The 18,481-nt window shown below is 47.0% G+C and overlaps 1 protein-coding gene across 1 annotated transcript; it reads right to left on the reverse strand.

The window, feature by feature from the left end:
- Positions 1–11,585: 11,585 nt before the first annotated feature.
- On the reverse strand, positions 11,586–16,883 carry Nanog (Nanog homeobox). Its single transcript, XM_075981855.1, has 4 exons — positions 16,727–16,883; positions 14,210–14,475; positions 12,825–12,911; positions 11,586–12,080 (listed from the first exon to the last, which is right to left on the reverse strand). The coding sequence occupies exons 1-4, from the start codon at positions 16,881–16,883 to the stop codon at positions 11,586–11,588; spliced, it is 1,005 nt and encodes a 334-aa protein (XP_075837970.1).
- Positions 16,884–18,481: the final 1,598 nt, after the last annotated feature.

The following is an 18,481-nucleotide window of genomic DNA, read 5'->3' on the forward strand; positions in this document are numbered from 1 at the left end:
TCCACAGCTTCACATTAGTGCTGACAGGACTACAGATATTTGATTGGGTTTCTCTGAGTAGCTGCGCCTGCCCTTGGTGTAAGGATTAAAGGACTGTACCACCTCACAGGGGGTTTTTGTTACTACTGGTCTGGAATTCACTATGTCGACTAAGCTGGCCTCAAACCTGGCACACTTGGCTTTGAATGGTTCTCTGGATGAGAGGATGGTGCGCCCCTCCCTTCCTATCAGGAAGCTAGTGGCTAACTGTCTAGCCCCGGTTTTCCTCTTTGCTTCCTTGCAATTCCTGAGCATGAATAGAGCCTTCCTGCAGGTGCCCCACTGTTTAACCCTTCCAATTATCCATCACTCCATGACCAGGACCAATGAATCATCATGAGTCTCAAAACCTGCTTAAGACAGGGACTTCAGTAGCCCAGGCTGGCCTGGAATTTGGTAAGTAACTGAGATGATCTTGAATTCCTTATCCTTCTAGCCCTGCCTCCCATGGGTAGAGATTCCAGGCATATACCACCATCAGCTCCTATCAGGTCTTTATTATTGACAACATGAATCCAGAGGGTGGTGTTACCCCATATGTAGTTTTTTTTTTTCTTTTTTTTTTTTTTTTTTTTTGAGGGTGATAGGAAGGAATTTTTTTTGTTTTTTTTGTTTTTTTTTTTTTTGGTTTTTTGAGGTTTCTCTGTGTAGCTTTTGGAGCCTATCCTGGAACTCACTCTGTAGACCAGGCTGGCCTCAAACTCAGAGATCCACCTGCCTCTGCCTCCTGTGTGTGCTGGGATTAAAGGCGTGCGCCACCACTGCCAGACTCTTCTTTTACTTTTTATTTTGATACAGGTCTCACTAAATTGCCCATGCTGGCCTTGAACTTTGATCCTGCCCCAGCTTCCTGAGTAGCTGTTATCGACTGCTGCTACCAGAAAGGGTTGAATCAGGAGGACTGGGGCAGGTTTGAGACTAGTCTGGGAATGTAGTAGCTTCCAGGCCTCAAAAACAGAAGAAAAGGAGAGAGGAGGGGAAAGGGAGGGAGGAAGGAGCAATACCTCTTACTATTCTGCAGCCTCAGCATCACCATAGTGGGTACCAAACTTAGGACAAGAAAAATCATTTCCAAAATATAGCACAAATCAAGAACAATACCTAGTCGGGCAGTGGTGGCGCACACCTTTAATCCCAGCACTCAGGAGGCAGAGGCCAGTGAACTCTGTGAGTTTGAGGCTAGCCTGATCTACAGGAAAACCCTCTCGAAGAAAGAAGAAAAAGAGGGACAATATTGTGAGAAAATGATCTTTTTTTTTTTTTTTTGAAGAAGTCATTGACAATGTTGTTTTCCATCAGAGACACCTAATGTCTACCAATTAACTTCAAAAGTGGGGCACTCCTTTAATCCCAGCTCTTGGGGGAGGCCAAGGCAGATGGCTCTCTGAGTTCAAGGTCAGCCCGGTCCACAGAGTTAGTTCCAGGACAGGCTCCAAAGCTACAGAGAAATCCTGTCTCAAACAAACAAACAAAGAAAAAAATCAAAAACAACTTTAGAATTTATAAACTAGACATTCATAGAAGTAAAAAATTAGATAAAATATTTTGACAACTGGGTATTAATGGTGCATGCCTTTAATCCCAGCACTCGGGCGCATGTCTGTGAGTTCGGGTCTACATAGTTCCAGAAAGCTAGGGCTACATAGAGAGATTCTGTCTTGAAAACAAAAATACCTTCCTCCTAGTAATGGATGGGGCAGCTTTAAAAATAACATACATTTGGAAGAACTCGTAGTTGTGGCAGTGCTCGGAGATCAAGGCAAGAATGTCCGGAGCCCCTGGACTGCACAGGAAGCCGTGTCTCAATACACCAACACATACACGCTCCACAGACAAGCCCCAACCCACACCAAGACACAAATACACATCACCAACCCCCCACATTTTACATATACATACCATACATATACATTTTAAGTTTTTACTATTTGACACATTCTCATGTAGCTCATGCTGGCCTCTGTTGGGGAATATTTGATTACACTGTGAACCCCGAGTTTGCATTCATGTTAATAAAATCAACTTTGGGTCAGGAGGCAGCTTTAGCAACTAGTTGACAGAAAGTAACCACAGAGCATCACAGGGCATCTCGGATGGGTAGAGACTCACTCGGGAAGTAGTCAGGTGGGTTTTGTGGTTTGGTGAAGCGGAAGCATGTGTCTTTCATGGACACTTGCCGGGACAAAGGGTTACCTAGTTGCTACTCAGCCCCTGAGCTCGCAGATTTTCACTCCAACCTCTGAATCTCCAGTCTTATTCATAATTAGAATTATAGACATTTAGTTAAAGCTACCATACCTATAGCCGCAGCTACAGGGCGGGTGCCTGCAGGAGCGGGATTCTCCTCGGTCTGCGGCCTGAGCTGGTGCCTCTAGAGAAGCCGGTAACTGCTGAGTTGCCCTTGCTGGCTGAGATATCAGGAGATTAAGGCTCCAGCCACTGTTGAAGTTAAAACAAGCTTCAAATTTACTAGGTAGCCCAGGCTCACAACATCTACAAGGAAACATCTCTGTTATGCCAGATCACAGGGATCCCCCCCTACCCCGGAAAAGACCACCACGGTTACTGAATCCGGTATGTTAAGAATGGTTAAGAGCAGAGTGTCCAGCCCAGGCCCGGTAGGGTTTTTTTCATAGTAGAGGTTTTGGGGGGAGGACCCTGATTGGCTGACATTTGTCTAGGGGTATCTTAGCAAAAGGGAAATAGTTGAGTCACGGGCTCAGGGACATCTGGTGATCTTATCTAATCTTATGTAGTGGTTGAAATGTCAGGTTCTTCCCTTTAGATATTGGCCCACCCTGGGTGGTGTCAGCTTCTGGCTTTTCCTGGAACCCAGTACTGCCAGCCAGTAACATGACAGCAGTGTGGCCAACCTGTTCTGGGCCCCACAATCTGAGGATGAAAAGTTGACCCCATTGCATCCAGGTCCTGGAAGCATCCCGCTCACACTAAACACTGGACCAGCACAGCGACTTTCTACTTTTTCATCGGCTCTGAGCAAACTGAGGGGAACATGTGCTTTGTCAGACAAAGTAAGGACATGAACATCGTGGGAGCTTCGGGGACTTCGGGTCCAGCAATGTCAAAGGTAACACTGCTTACCTTAACTACATCACCCCGAATTCTAGAGATCCCAGGCCTGTCTCTCACGGTGCTGGTCGGGTTGTCTCTACACTCTCCTGATTCAGAGATCCCAGGCCTGTCTCTCACGGTGCCGGTTGTTTCTATTCTCTCCTGGAGTTCTTGGGCACCATTGTTTCCTGGTTCTCCCCCAGGTCTAGAATTCTGGTTTTGAAATTAAAGCTAAGCAAAGTCAGTTCGTAGAGGCTGCAGCACAAACATTAGGGCTTGAGTTGGGTCCCTCGGTGCCCAAGCGATACCAGGTCCCTAGGGCTTGCCGCCACCGCAGAGAGTGACCGAGGGACGCCAGGGTTGACCCTTTACCTGAACACACATGCATGTGTACACACACGCACACAACGAACAAACCATAAAAGTGCCTAACAAAAATATTCTGGCTCACTGGGCGGTGGTGGCGCCTGTCTTTAATCCCAGCACTTGGGAGGCAGAGGCAGGCGGATCTCTGAGTTCCAGGACAGCCAGGGCTATTTCACAGAGAAACACTGATGTCGGTGTGGGGGGAAGTTAAAAAAAAAAAAATTGGCTCCAGGATGAATTTTTCACTTTTTTTTTTTAGCAGTTCTTTGCTATGATGTTGCGTTTCTGCGGCCTCTGCTTCTTCCAGAACAAGCCAGAGCAACGTCGTGAAACTACGTTACTTTTTTTCTTGAAGTTGATTTGGTATTTAGTGAACATATTTTATTGTTATTGTTCATTTTGTTTCGTTTTAAGATATGGTCTCAACAATTTAGCCCTGACTGGCCTGGAACTAGCTGTGTAGATGACGATGGCTTAAGTCTCACAGAGCCCTGCCTGCCTCTGCCTCCCAAACACTCGGAGTGCACTGCCATGCCCAGCTTCTTAAGATTATTTTTAATATGGGGGCTGGAGAGATGGCTCAGTGGTTAAGAGCACTCACTGGCTGCTCTTCCATAGGTCCCGAGTTCAATTCCCAGCAACCACATGGTGGCTCACAACCATCTGTAATGAGATCTGGTGCCCTTCTCTGGAGTGTGGGCATACATGGAGGCAGAATGTTGTATACATAATGAATAAATCTTTGAAAAAAAGATTATTTTTAGTAATGATGATGTGCTTATTTCATTTATTTGATGATATATAGTTCTGCAAAGTAGTCTTTTACTGTAATTTTTTAAATATTTATTTATTATGCATACAATATTCTGTCTGTGTGTATGTCTGCAGGCCAGAAGAGGGCACCAGACCTCATTACAGATGGTTGTGAGCCACCATGTAGTTGCCGGGAATTGAACTCAGGACCTTTAGAAGAGCAGGCAATGCTCTTAACCACTGAGCCATCTCTCCAGCCCCCTTATTGTAAATTTTTAAAAATATTTTTTATGGTTTATTTAATGTGCATTGGTGTGAAGGTGTCAGATCCCCTGCAACTGGATCTTCACAAACAGTTGTGAGCTGCCGTGTGGGTGCTGGGAATTGAACCCAGATCCTTTGGAAGAGCAGTCAGTGCTCTTAACCACTGAGCCATCTCTCCAGCCCCCTTGTAATTTTTTATTTAGGGGATTATAACATAATTACATAATTTCCCTCCTGCCCTTTGGTCCCTCCAAACCCTCCCATGTTTTCACCTTCTGTTTCCTGTCAAATGCACAGCCAACTGTTACATTTCTGTGTTATACACGCGCGCACACACACACACACACACTCATACACAGAATTTTTTTTGTTTCATTTGTTTTTTTTTTGTTTGTTTGTTTTTCAAGACAGCTTTCTCTGTCCTAGCAGTTCTGTCTGCCTCTGCATCTGGAGTGGTGCTTCCCAAGTGCAGGTGGATCTCTGTGAGTTCGAGGCCAGCCTGGTCTACAGAGTGAGTTCCAGGACAGTCAGGGCTGCACAGAGTGGTCCTGTCTAGAAAAACAAAAAGACAGTGCTTGCTGGTTTTAGGAAAAAAGGGGAAATTCAGCAGCTGAACAGGGCAGTAACAAAGGGGGTTCGCTGTGGTTGTGGGGTTATTACGATTACGTGTATTTGCGCTGAGGAGTAGGGAGGGCTGCATGCCACTGCCTGTCTGTGGAGCTCAGAGGAAGCTGTGTGGAGCCTTTTCTCTCGACCCCGTGGATCTGAGAGACTGACTCCAGTCATTGGGCAAGCACCTCTGCCCACTGAGACTTCTTGCTGGCCCAGTCTTTGGGGTTTGTTGTTCTGAGACGGGGTCTCAGCATGCAGTCCTGGTTAGTCTGAAACTGACCGTAAAATCAAGTAGGCCTTGAACTCCCTGACAATCCTCCCGTCGGCATCTGCTTTCCTAGTGACGACAGAGACTGCTACTGTGCCTGCTCAAAGACTAAGATTAAAGACTGTTCTTCTTCTTCTCAGCTTAAAGCAACGGCAAAAGCCATAAAATATTACAGGAAAATGAGACGACGGCTCTTCTAATCTTGTACTACTGCGAAGACAGATGCTCAAAAGACTTGATGGTGTCTTTACTAGCTTTTTGTGGGTAGTTTTCTTTTTAGATTTATTTTCCTTAGCAGTTGTGTGTGTTTGTGTGCGCGTGCACGTGTGCACACGCGTGAGCATGTGTGCCTAGCTAGGCCAGAGGCAGGACAGCCCCTGGAGCTGGAGCTGCAAGCAGTTCACTGTAAAGCCACTTGCCCCGTCACTAGGAACTGAACTGGGTCCCTCCAGAGCGGCAGGAGCCACCTGTCCAGCCCCCAAGCAACCTAATTTTAGCTTTAATTCACTGTGTGTAATAAGTCACCTTAAAAACTTGTAAAAGTCTCCCCAAAATTGGGAAAGTATGAATTTAACTTAAGGATAGTCTTCCTTCACCCTCCCACTCCTTTTTTTTGGGAGGGGGGGTGGGTTCACATCAAGCTGATGTGAGAGGAAGCGAAAACTCATCCATGGGCCAGCCTGTCTTTCCCTACCCTGCTTTTCTTAGAAACTTGCTTTCTCTATTTCTTCTCCCAAAGCGAAGAGTTTATGTCTTAGTGTTTTAAAACTTCAATCTTCCTGAGTTTTCTAGCTTTGTCATTTCCTTCTGAACCCGACAGAACGAGCATGCTGGATTGAGTTTGCCTGTACTGGACGGTACAGACTCCAAGCTCAGAAGCAGCACAGGCCTGGTCAGTTACTCCCAACATCTGGCTTCTTAGGGTGAAGGAAAAAAAAAGGTTCATTCTGCTTTGAATAAACCCTGAGTCTTCAGAAAACCCAGTGGTGGCGGGAGAAAACAGGTCCGGGGGTGAACTACAAAGGGAAGGCCTACAGCTGCCAGACAGAGGAGGGGGAGGGGCCAGGCGGGAGAAGAAGAGAATTTGTTAAATAAAGAAGTCAGCTGGGGGTCCCATGACAGCTCGGGACTCAAGAATCAGTTGACTGAGGCATTTGAATAGGTCCCTTGGGGAGAGGCTGAAGCAAAGTCGAAGCAACCCTCTCACCTCACAGGCGGTCTCTTCGACACTGGAAAAGGTAAAACCAAAGATAATCAAGATTCTCACACCAAGGACTGAGAATGTGGATCCATGGTAGAGCCCTGGATTTGATCCTCACAACACCCCCCCCCACACACACACACAAATGCTAGAATCCGAGGAAAGACTTGAAGTGAAGCGGCCTCTGTACAAGGGTCCTTAGGGCTTGTGGCGATGGGGGGATCCATCTCCGTTGATGCGAATGGTCACAAGAACTAAACACAAGGACAGAAGATGAAGGATGAAAATTTTAGATGTTATTAGGCTGGGCTTTGCAGGATTGCCCTGCGTGGTACGATGAGGGACATTATATTTATTTTTACATTTATTTTATGTATATGAGTGATCTATGACCTGATGCCAGAAGAAGGAATCAGATCTATAGATCTATAGATGGTTGTGAGTCACCATGTGGTTGCTGGGGATTGAACTCAGGACCTCTAGAAAGAGCAGCCAGCGCTCTTAACCCTGAGCTCCAATATTTCTGGTTACCAAAACAGTCCTCTCCGTGCTGCGGGGCACCCTGGTGAATGGTCAGAACAGATGTTAGGGCTGACAAGCAAGGATATTTACTTGTGGTAGTTACTAGATGTCTCTTGCTTCTTCCATGTTTTTCTGTGCCATTTTAGCTAAATCTACTAAGACTGAGCAATAATTAGGTCATCTATAATTAATACAATCGGAGTCACATTAATTTTCTTCTTATGTCGCAGAGAAACAATGTGGACACACAGCTACCCCAGGTGGGTGTATCTTTTGTCTTATCAATAAATTCAAATCTTTGCTGGTTATTCTCCTAGCCCACCCTCACCCTTACTCCAAACTCACGTCTGAAACCAGGCATCCTGCCAGTCTCAGTGCCCCTAACAACACTTGAAGACCCCCAAGCAGGTGGGGGAGAAGCTCAGGGAAGAGCCTTGGCCTAGAATCAGGAAGCCCCAGATTTAATCCCCAGTTTACACAAAAACAAGAACTGTTAGACCCTGGTTCCTGTGGCTCTCACTGAAGCTCTCCTGAGTGTGCTGTCAAGCGCTCCCTCATCGATTCCTGTTTCACAGGAAGAAAACCCACTCTCTTGGATCACCGTTAAGTGTTTGCTCTTCCAGAGAACTGGAGTTTGATTCCCGGCAGCCATGTCAGGTGGCTCACAACCACCTGTAACTTCATCTCCAGGGGACCTAAGGCCTCTGGCCTCCTCGGGGCACATACCTGTGATTAAAAAAAAAATAAAACATTTTTGAAACATTCATTTCTTATTCATTGCTCCCCAATTCCTAACTGAGAATGCAACATGACCAGCTGACCTCCTGCTCCAGTTATGACATCATTCCAACCACTGTGGTATAATCCTCCCAAACTGTAAAGGCTCCCCCACCCCATTTCCTGGGACTGGAGAAATTTTTCTATTCTTGCAGAAGATCCAGGTTCTGTTCCCAGTACCCACAGCTGTTCCCAACTCTAGATCCAGAGAGTCCAACCCGATCTTCTCACCTCACCGGCACCAGGCTTACAAGGAATGTACATACATTACTATAAGAAAGCAAAACTCATACACATAAAAAAATCTAAAAATTGCTTGATACCTTTTAGGAAAGGACAGGCTTGTCTGTATCCGCCAGTCTTCGTAAGAATAAAGGTCAAACATGCTGATTTCAAGCCTTAGAGTTTCCTGTCTCCAGTGTTGTTGAGCTATAGCAGAACCCAGTTGAATGCCGACCAGCAACCACCAAGGAAAGAAAAGACAGCATGGTTCTGTAGGAGATGCCTACATTTGGAGAAGCCTAATGGTGCATACCTATAATCCTAGACGTCCATTTGAAGAATGCCGGGCCGGCATACAATGACAGTTAATTGTATCTCCATGTCTACTGCCACACTAGTTCCAAAAGCCAAGATACAGAAAAAGCCTGTATGTTTATCGACAAATGGGTTTAAAGAAAACTGTGGTATGTATGCACAATGCAGTACTTTTCTTTTCATGTATATGGGATTTAGCCTGCATGCTTGTTTGTGTACCACATGTCAGTAGACCGCAGAAGGCAGAAAACATGCTGGAACCGAAGTTACAGGAGGTTGTGAGATGCCATGTGGGTGTTGGGAACTGAATCTGGGTCCCATCAGGGAAGCTAGGGCTCTTAACCCTTAAACCATTTCTCCAGTCTGTAGTAGGAGCTGCGGGCCGTGTTCCTGCCGCCCCAGCTCCTGGTCGCCTGGCTAACTTAGGCCCCAAAATAACAACGCACAAATTGTATTCTTTTAAACACTGCCTGGCCCATTATTTTCAACCTCTTAACCCATTTCTAATAATCTATGTAGCACCACGTGGTGCGCTTACCAGGAAATATTCAGCATGTCTGACCTGGTGGCTGGCTGCAGGGCATCTGGCCCTGAGAGGAGCTGCAGGACTTCTGAGCTCACTTCCTCTTCCTCCCAGCATTCTGTTCTGTTTACTCCCTCTATCTAAATTCTAACCTATGAGGGCAAGGCAGTTTCTTTATTTAACCAATGACCTTCCTCCATCACCAGTCTCTACTGTAGTTTTGTTAAGCTATAAATAATGCATTTTTAAGGTATAAAGAAAACAATTCCACCTGTGTGCATGGTGGCACACAGCTTAAATCCCAGCCCTCAGGAGGCAGAGGCAGGCACACCTTTGTGAGTTCGAGACCAGCCTGATCTACAGAGTGAGTTCCAGGCCAGGCTCCAAAGCTACAAAGAAACCTTGTCTAGGGGAGAGGTCAGTCACACACAGACATGGTGGCACATGCTTTTAATACTAGCCTGGAGCAGAAGCGAGGGAGACCTCTGTGGACGTGAGGGCAGCCTGGTCTGCATGGTGGATTCCAGGACAACCAGGGCTACCTACATACTGAGAGCCTGCTTCAAAACAGATTAAAAAAAAATGCTATTCCGTTCATTCCTAGAGAAATGGACAGAATTGAAACCAAGTGAAATAAGGCAGGCTTATTTTAGACTCTCATGCGTGAAGAGGAATGGGCAGTTTTTGTGCAAACACACCCGTGAGAGATGTGGATGGAAGCTAAAGAGGGCGCCTTGGGGGAAGGGAAGAGGCAGGGTGAGGAGTGGGGATGGTGAGGGCGGTGCACAGGACAAGCAAACAAAACCCACTCTTTTGAGGGGGCGGGTTTCGAAACAGGGTTTCTTTGTAGCTTTGGAGCCTGTCCTGGAACTAGCTCTTGTAGACCAGGCTGGCCTCGAACTCACAGACAGAAATCCGCCTGCCTCTGCCTCCCGAGTGCTGGGATTAAAGGTATTTAGTGTTACTGCTGCCGCCAGGCCAAAATCCACTCTTTTAGCACACACCAGATCACAAATTGCTCTCCAACATTACCCATACTCACAAAAAACTACAAAGCTGTTCCAGTGTGGCACTTCCTGCCAGGTAGATTTTCAGAGGAACAGTCAGTCGCAGGAGGTTTAATGTTCAGTACTGGGCAAAATCCTACTGGCTAACCATGTGTCTTTTCTGGCTGTTGCTAGTTTACATCTGTTTGGTGTGTGTGCACGTGTATGTCAGTGTGCGCAGGTGACAGCAAAGAACGGCTCACAAGTTTGTTCTCCCCCCTTACAGCATGTGAGTTCCGGGGATCCAGTGAGGACTGTCAGACTTGGCAAGGCCATTGCCACATTGGGCCAATTCATCCGGGGCTGTGGCTTATTGTGACAGGGTCTCACTACGTAGCCTTGGCTGGTCTCCAACTCAGTAGATCCAACCATGAGCACCATGTCATGCGATAGGTTTTTTTGCTTGTTTGTTTTAAAGACAAAGCCTGTGCAGTCTGGTTGGTCTTAAACTTTTTTTTTTTTTTTTCGAGACAGGGTTTCTCTGTGGCTTTGGAGCCTGTCCTGGAACTAGCTCTGTAGACCAGGCTGGTCTCGAACTCCCAGAGATCCGCCTGCCTCTGCCTCCCGAGTGCTGGGATTAAGGGTGTGCGCCACCATCGCCTGGCCTGGTCTTAAACTTTTAATTCTTCCACTCAGCCTCAAGTGTTGGCAACATAGATTTAAGGTCAGCCTGGGCTACATGAGACCCTGCCTCACAGACCAAAAACCCCACTAGGTGAAAGCAAGACAGAGAGAGCGCACTACAGGTCAAGTTAGTGTTTTATTTTAGACAAGTCAAGCAGGCCTTGGTTCATCATGGGACTGTCAAATATGAACATCTTTCTACAGATAGGAACACAGCAGTCAAACAAAGCACACTTGACAGGTAAATCTCCTAATTGCCAATACCAAAGTCTTCCTTCAGCCAAAGCTTTTCTTTTATTGTGTTGAGACATCATCTCTGTGCTGGTCTTGAGCTTACTGTGTATCAGGATAGCCTCAAACTCATGATCCTTTTTGTCTCATCCTCTAGAGCAGCCCTTTGTATCTGAATAAAGCTTTATTCTTTTGCTTCAGATTCTGCATCCTAAAGGCACTCACAGTTAGTCCAACCTCCTTCAGATTCCAGTTAGACCCCACCCCTCAAATCGACACACCGCACACACCAAGACCCAAGCTTCTAAGGAAAAGACAAGCCAGGATTGGGGTGAGTGTGTGTGAATGTGGAGGGGGGAGGAGACAGGTCAGTGTCTCCGAGTCTTTAGGTTAATCTCCAGCACCACAACACTATAGAACGTTCTATAGCTCTAAGACAATGCATGACGAGATGCTGCAGGGTACAGCGGTAGACGGTTGCCCAGCATGTTCAAGGACCTAGATTTGCTCTCTGGCACCAAAAGAATAAAAATAAAAATACATAAAAATCTTTGGAAGAAGCCTGGTGTGGTGGTGACAGAGAGATCTCCGAGTTTGAGGCCAGTCCCATCTACAGAATAAGTTCCAGGATATCCAGGGCTCTATTCAGAGAAACCCTGTCTCAAGAAACCACACCAGTTTGAAATCTTTGAAATCCCCGATAGAAGAAATTCAGCCACTGCCCTGACTTGAAACTGGGTTGTCCACTCCTCACTCCTCCCCTGGCATATTCGTAGAGTAGTTCAGGAGTAGCTCCAAGCCTTGTGGGGTGCTAAAATATGTATGACCTTCCCCAGGGGCTTCCAAACTCGCCTCCACATCACAGGCAGGGAAGTTTTGCTGGTACTGCATGTAAGGCTGCAGAGAATCCTCCCCAAAGTTATGGAAGGGAGTGTTCCAAGATGGACTATTCCAAGCTGGAGAACACCAGGACTGAGTGGTCCAGGCCTGATTGCTCCAAGTTGGGTTGGTCCAGGTCTGGCTGCTCCAAGTTGGGTTGGTCCAAGTCTGGCTGCTCCATGTTGGATTAGCCCAAGCCTGGTTGTTCCAAGCCTGTTTGCTCCAAGTTGGGTTGGTCCAGGTCTGGCTGCTCCAAGTGTTGGTCCATGTCTGGCTGCCCCACCCTGGAAGGCTTCCGGATGTGTTCAGATAGCCCTGGGGATAGCTGGAATTGAGGCTGGGATACTCCACAAATGCAGAACCCTTCTGGAAGAGGTAATTAATTCAATGAGTGAAAAAGGAAATTTAAAGCCATAAGCCAAAGAAATATGAAAAAGATCACCATGGGAGCCCATGCTCCAATCCCAGCACTCCTGAGACAGGCAGGAGGATCCCAGACTTCCAGGGCTACGTGAGCCCATCTCAAAAAATAAAAAAGATCACTGAAAAGCTTTTGCCACCTAATAAACCTCTCTGCCAATGCAATAATCCAAATCAGACCAAATCAAACCCAATTAGAAACCACCCAGGTTTAATGGATACTAGCGGTCCCAGGTGACCTTCTAGGCCCTAAGAGAGGAGATGGGGAAGACCGGGAAACCACCTGTTTGTTCTCTGGGTTGCTGTGTAAATACCCCGTGGGAGTGGTCTTGAGCAGCTCTGAGGAGGGTTTGGTGGGCTTTCTCGGGGTAAGGGGCTTGGGTGGAGCTTTCATCTAAACACCCCAGGCTCTTTGGGTATATGGATGCCAGGGGCTGGGGTGATACTTCCAACCAAACAATCACGACTTGAGCGGGAAGAGGGCATGGGAAGGGCAATGGGACTGACGGAAGACAGACACAACAGGACAGGGCTGAAAAGGAACAGCGGTGGTTCCCGGGAAAAGGGTGTGGGCTCTCAACACCGGCAGGTGGGCGGCCCACAGATGGCGCTGACCCGTGCGGCAGGGAAGTGGGTGGGGTGGGGTGGGTTGGGGATGGCAAAAGCAAAGTGTGTAAAACGTCCAGTTACCTGAGTCACGCCGTTGCCAGTCCTCGGCCATTGGTTGTTCTGCCATCGCTTACATTTCATTCTTTGGTTTTGGAACCAGGTTTTAACCTGCAGAAAGTGACAGGGCTTTTATTTAAAACTTAAGACATGCAGACAAGGGGCTGGAGAGATGGCTCAACGGGTTAAGAGCATTGCCTGCTCTTCCAGAGGTCCTGAGTTCAATTCCCAGCAACCACATGGTGGCTCACAACCACCTGTAATGAGGCCTGCAGGAAGAATACTGTATACATAATAAACAAATAAATTAATATTTAAAAAAAAAAGACATGCAGACAAGAACACTCCCAGAGGACGCAGGTTCAATTCCCAGCAGCACCCACATGGTGACTCCAGTCCCAGGGGACCTATGCCCTCTTCCGACCTCCAATGAGCACTGTACATAAGATACCCAGACATACACACAGGCAAAATCCCCATATACATAGACATGCAGATGAGCCCAGCTTCATAAATTCTAAAAATAATATTTTTTTTAATTAGCACGGAGGGGGACACATGGAGATCAGGGGATAAATTTCAGTTTTTCTTTTCTTTTTCCTTTGGGGTGGGGGAATCGTACTAGGGATTGGCCCCAGGGCCTCACATACACTACAGTTCTCCACATGAGCCCTATTAGGGCACGTGCGACCATCACCTTGCGCTTTTCTGTTTCTATTGAGAGAGTTTTGCTGAGCTCCAGGCTGGCCTGGCCTCCCGAGCCTTCTGTCTCCATCTTGGGTGCTGAGAGTTTGGCCGCACACTGCCTTCTCATTCATTTCATTTCAGTCTGTAACTTTACCATTAAAAGGCAGACAGCCGGGCAGTGGTGGCGCTGCTCACCTTTAATCCCCAGCACTCGGGAGGCAGAGGCCGGCGGATCTCTGTGAGTTCGAGGTCAACCTGGTCTACAGAGAGAGTGCCAGGACAGCTAGGGCTGTTACACAGAAAAACCTTGTCTTGAAAAAAATCAAAAAGAATCTAGATTGAACTTCTTCTCTACACTGCTCCAGTTTTAGTATATGTGCTGATGAAGAGATTACTTCATTTGGCTTTTCTTTTTTAAAATCAGAGGCAGGCAGACCTGTGAGCGTGGTGCCATTTTGGTTTACACATTAAGTTTCAGACCAGTCGGGGCTGCGTTGGGAGACTGTGACCTGGGAGCTGGTGGTGGGTGCAGGGAATGAAGTAGAAGATAAGTAACTGGTGGGACTCAAGGGGACAAACCACGAGTCACACATAACTGTATGGTTTCTAACATGAGAAAGGATAGCCCTCGGTTAGAGAGGCGTCCAGGTGTTAACTCCACCCATTGGCAAATCAGCCTCGTTCTGTTATATTATATTCCGGCGGGAAAGAACCAACCCTACCTGCTTATAGCTAAGGTTCAGAATGGCAGAGAGCTCTTGCATCTGCTGGAGGCTGAGGTACCTTTGCCTCTGAAACCTGTCCCTCAGCGCACACAGCTGGGTGTCAGAGAACACAGTCCGGATCTTCTGCTTCCTGGTGTGGACCTTGTCCTCTGCCTTATTCTCAGTGCCTTCTTCAGACTCAGGAGCGGGGAGCGTTATGGGACTGCTAGGAGCATCAGAGCTGTCCTGAGGTGGTGGGTCCACAGAGAAAGGGCAAGGAGAGCCTGCTAGGAATAAACAGATAATTTGTTAATAAAATGTTTTCAGCCGGGCACCGTGGCGCACACGAGAGGCAGGCTGATCTGAGTTCCAGGCCATACTGGTCTACAAAGCAAGTTCCAGGCCGGATAAGGCTACAGAAAAAAAAAAAAAACCTGTCTCAAAAAAGAAAAAAAAAATCTCCCAGATACTATTTAGGTTTAACATATTTATTGTCATAGTAGTCATCGGCATAGCCCTAAATCTAAGTAAGAGTAAAGCCTAATTTCTCTCAGTCAGGACTGTGACCTACGTACAGTGTGAGCTCGGCAGTGAGTGGGAAGGTAGTACACACTGGAAGCCTAGCTCCTGAAGCTGACATAGGCTGAGACCAGCCCCAGTTAAAAAAACAAATAAAAATCCCAGCACTCGGGAGGCAGAGGCAGGCGGATCTCTGTGAGTTCAAGACCACCTTGCTACAGAGCTAGTTCCAGGACTGGCTCCAAAGCTACTGAGAAACCCTGTCTCGAAAAACCAAAAAAAAAAAAAAAACCAAAAAAATAAAAACCCAAATAAAAAAGCCGGGCGGTGGTGGCTCATGCCTTGAATCCCAGCACTCGGGGGAACTGGAGAGATGGCTCAGTGGTTAAGAGCATTGCCTGCTCTTCCAAAGGTCTTGAGTTCAATTCCCGGCAACCACATGGTGGCTCACAACCATCTGTAATGAGGTCTGGTGCCCTCTTCTGGCCTGCAGGCATACACACAGAATATTGTATACATAATAAATAAATATTTATTAAAAAAAAAAAGAAAGAAAAGAGGCCTGTTTCCAGATGGTACTGTGACTGTGGTTCCTTCTGCTGGCACAAAAGCCAGGCTGTTGGTGCTGTGCCTTTAATCCTAGCACTTGGAGACAGGTGGATCTCTGCCAGTTTGAGGTCAGCCTGGTCTACAGAGCATGTTCCAGAACAGGCTCCAAAGCTACCAAAGCAACAAGAGAAACCCTACCCCATCCCAAAACAAAAACAGTCAACCATTTAAATTATCGATACGATAATTATCAATACGAGGGCAAAATTCCAATGAACAAATGACTTTGTTTCTCTCCTTCTTGACCCTCTAGGTCTTCAGCTGGGTTTTGCTTTTGTTTTTTTAAAACAAAGTCCCCAATTTCCCTCCCCCACTGCTAGGTTTTTAGTTGTGTGCCACAAGGCCAAGCATTTTGTTGTTCTTCTGAGACTCGAAGGGTTGAACCCAGAACCACCACCCAGCTTTGCCCCAGCATTCCCTAGCTATAGCACCCTGGGTGAGGCGCTGCTCAGCTGCTCAACCCTGACTCTGCAGTCTAGAAGTGAAGCAAGCCCCTGGCAGTGCTGGAGCATGCACCGGCAGCCTGTTTCTATTGGGCTTCACCATCTGAGTTGAGGACGACGGACTACCGGTTTCTTCCCCACACAGGCCTTAAAGCAGTACTGGCACTAGGGACATTCACCAAACACACATCTGGAATTTGCTTGCAAAGGGATAAAGGGATGCCCCCACCCCCACCCCTCCACCAGCTCATCCCCAACACAGCACTCTGCCACAACAAAATTACCAACCAAATAACAAATATTAAACCCAAAGCTCAGAAAAGAGGTGACAGTGGTCATTGGCCTGGGTGTGTTGTTGTAATAGGGTGTGCATATACTACGCGTGCATGCGGGTGCGCGCGCGCACACACACACACACACACACACACACACACACACACACACACACACACACTGTAGCAGTCCTGGGTGGAATCTGCCCAGACCTTAGCCCCAGCGGCTCAGTAGGAGGAACTGAGGTTTAGTTGGGGTGCTCACAAGTGCAAGGCTGCTAAGAGACACCCACATTCCCTCCCAAGGTTGAGAGAAAAGTCAACCACTTCTTAAGGAAAAAGAAGCCATTTGGATACACTGCAAGCTAATTGTACACTGAAAACCGGATACTCGTCACTGAGTTGGGGTGTTAGGTCTCCCAGCTGCTGAGAACACCACCCACAACACCTGATGCCCAGCACTGTTAAGATGAGAGAATCACCTTGCTAAATTATTGTAACACATTTGTCGCCAAAGAGCCTAAATAAGAGCCTCGAATTGCTGTCCCCAGCAACACTCCAAAGAGGGGTGTCTAGAAGGTTGATAATAACATCTGATCATGGACTATAATTCGTAAAGAGGCGATAACCCCTCACCCCGTTTCTTCCTTCTCTTCCCCTCATTAATTCGGTTCTTGGGGGATTGAACTTACCGATCTCTTTTTGGAGTTTCTCAGCAACAGATACTTGAAAGCAATTGTTCTCCTCAGGATCGTGAACTTCAGGCATTGGTGACAAGTCTCCATCATTCACTGCTTCTGCTTCGTCATAACAAGGCAGACTGTGGGGACCAGGGGGATCCACCTTCATGTCAGCCAGAAATCAGTAGGGGAAAAAAGAAAGAAAAAGAAAAAAGAAAAGAATCAGGCACTTAAAAAAAAAGGCTTTTAACAAGGCTCAGACTCTAAGGCTCAATGTTGAAGGGAGAAGATCTTAGAAACAAAAAAATCAATACGTTCCGAGGAAGCGAGCCTCAGTCTACCCAGCAAGAAAGCAAGAGACAAGCTCAGCCTCGTAGAAGGCCGACAGTTCAAGGCTCTAAATTTAAAAGGTGGTAGATTCCAGTGTCCTGGCTCACTCCTCCCCCTCAGACCCCTTCCCTCCGCCCACCCCCTCGCCTCCTGCCCCCTCCACCCCAGCACCCACGCCCCACCATCCCTGTGAATTCACAGTTAATACCACCTGCGAGGTTCACCAAGGACATTGTAATGCAAAGGAAGCTGCAGAGTGACCCAGACAGAGGCGGGAAGGGAAAAAGGAATGGGGCTACCTAATCTAGAGACACACACACACACACACACACACACAAAAAGAAAAGAAAGAAAGAAAGAAAGAAAGGAGAAAAAAGCTTTTGTGGCTTTACCATATTCCACCGTTAAACCGTGGCTGCACCCCCATCCCTGGATGTCTCAAAGTGGGGCTATGGCCTCTTCCATTCTCCCTGCAGACATCATAAAATACGCAGAACTTGTCCAAGTCCCTGTTTTAAAATGGCGGTCCTTTTCAGCTCTTTTTTAGAAAGAACTCTTGGCTCTGTTTTAGTTTTCGTTTCGGGGGGGTGGGGGGGGAGATAAGCAAGTCTTTCTAGCCAAAATGCCATGCTGAAGCAAGTCTGAAGGAAGGACCAGTGACCCGCTGAGACTCTTGGGCTCCTGTGACCCGCTGAGACTCTTGGGCTTCTGTGATTCGCTGAGACTCATGGGCTCCTTCCTCAGTAGGCAGGTTTGTACCTTTAACATGCCCAAGTTGGTTCGGCTTTTGAGACAGGGTCTTACTAGCTCAGTGTTTCGCCTAGGCTGGCCTCAAACACACAGAGATCTGCTTGCCTCTGCCTCCCCCACTGCTGGGATTGGAAGAAGTATGCCAGGCAGCCACAACTTGAGGATTATTTTTTTAAATACATTTGGGGGATTTTCTTTTGTTTTGAGACAAGGTCTCACTGTAGCCTATGCTGACCTCAGATTTGTTGCAATCCTCCTGCCTCGGCCTCCTAAGAAACAGACTAAAGAATTTATTTTATCTTTTAATTTGGTTTTGGTTGTTTCTTTGAAACAGAGTTGCATGTAGCCCAGGCTGGCCGCACACTCACTAGTTTCTGATGCTGGCCTTGAACTTTGATCTTCTTTCTCCCACCCCCAGTTCGAGGCTTGCAGAGCACTGTTGTGTTCACAGATAGTGTTATTTTATACAAGTGAGTGAGTATAGCTCTAGCATCGCTTGTTAAGTCTGTTTCTCTGTGTGTGGATAGAAAGGGAAATACCTGTTGTGTGTTTAGGAGTTATTCAGAGAAAATGCTATATTCTCATAACATCGACTATGTCAAGACTAACTGTCACAGTGGGTACTAGTTGAGATTCTATGTGAATTTTATAGTACAAAACACTAAGTGTGAATGACTTTCTTTTTTT

The sequence above is a fragment of the Microtus pennsylvanicus genome, chromosome 8 (assembly GCF_037038515.1).
Source record: "Microtus pennsylvanicus isolate mMicPen1 chromosome 8, mMicPen1.hap1, whole genome shotgun sequence".
NCBI lineage: Eukaryota > Metazoa > Chordata > Mammalia > Rodentia > Cricetidae > Microtus > Microtus pennsylvanicus.

Excerpts from the sequence above, each read along its gene's own strand:
- Nanog (XM_075981855.1), bottom strand. The coding sequence starts at position 16,883 with ATGAAGGTGGATCCCCCTGGTCCCCACAGTCTGCCTTGTTATGACGAA. Across the intron at positions 14,476-16,726 it reads GAAACTCCAAAAAGAGATCG|GCTCTCCTTGCCCTTTCTCT; the intron begins GTAAGTTCAATC and ends TATTCCTAGCAG. Across the intron at positions 12,081-12,824 it reads CTGGCAACGGCGTGACTCAG|AAGGGTTCTGCATTTGTGGA; the intron begins GTAACTGGACGT and ends TACCTCTTCCAG.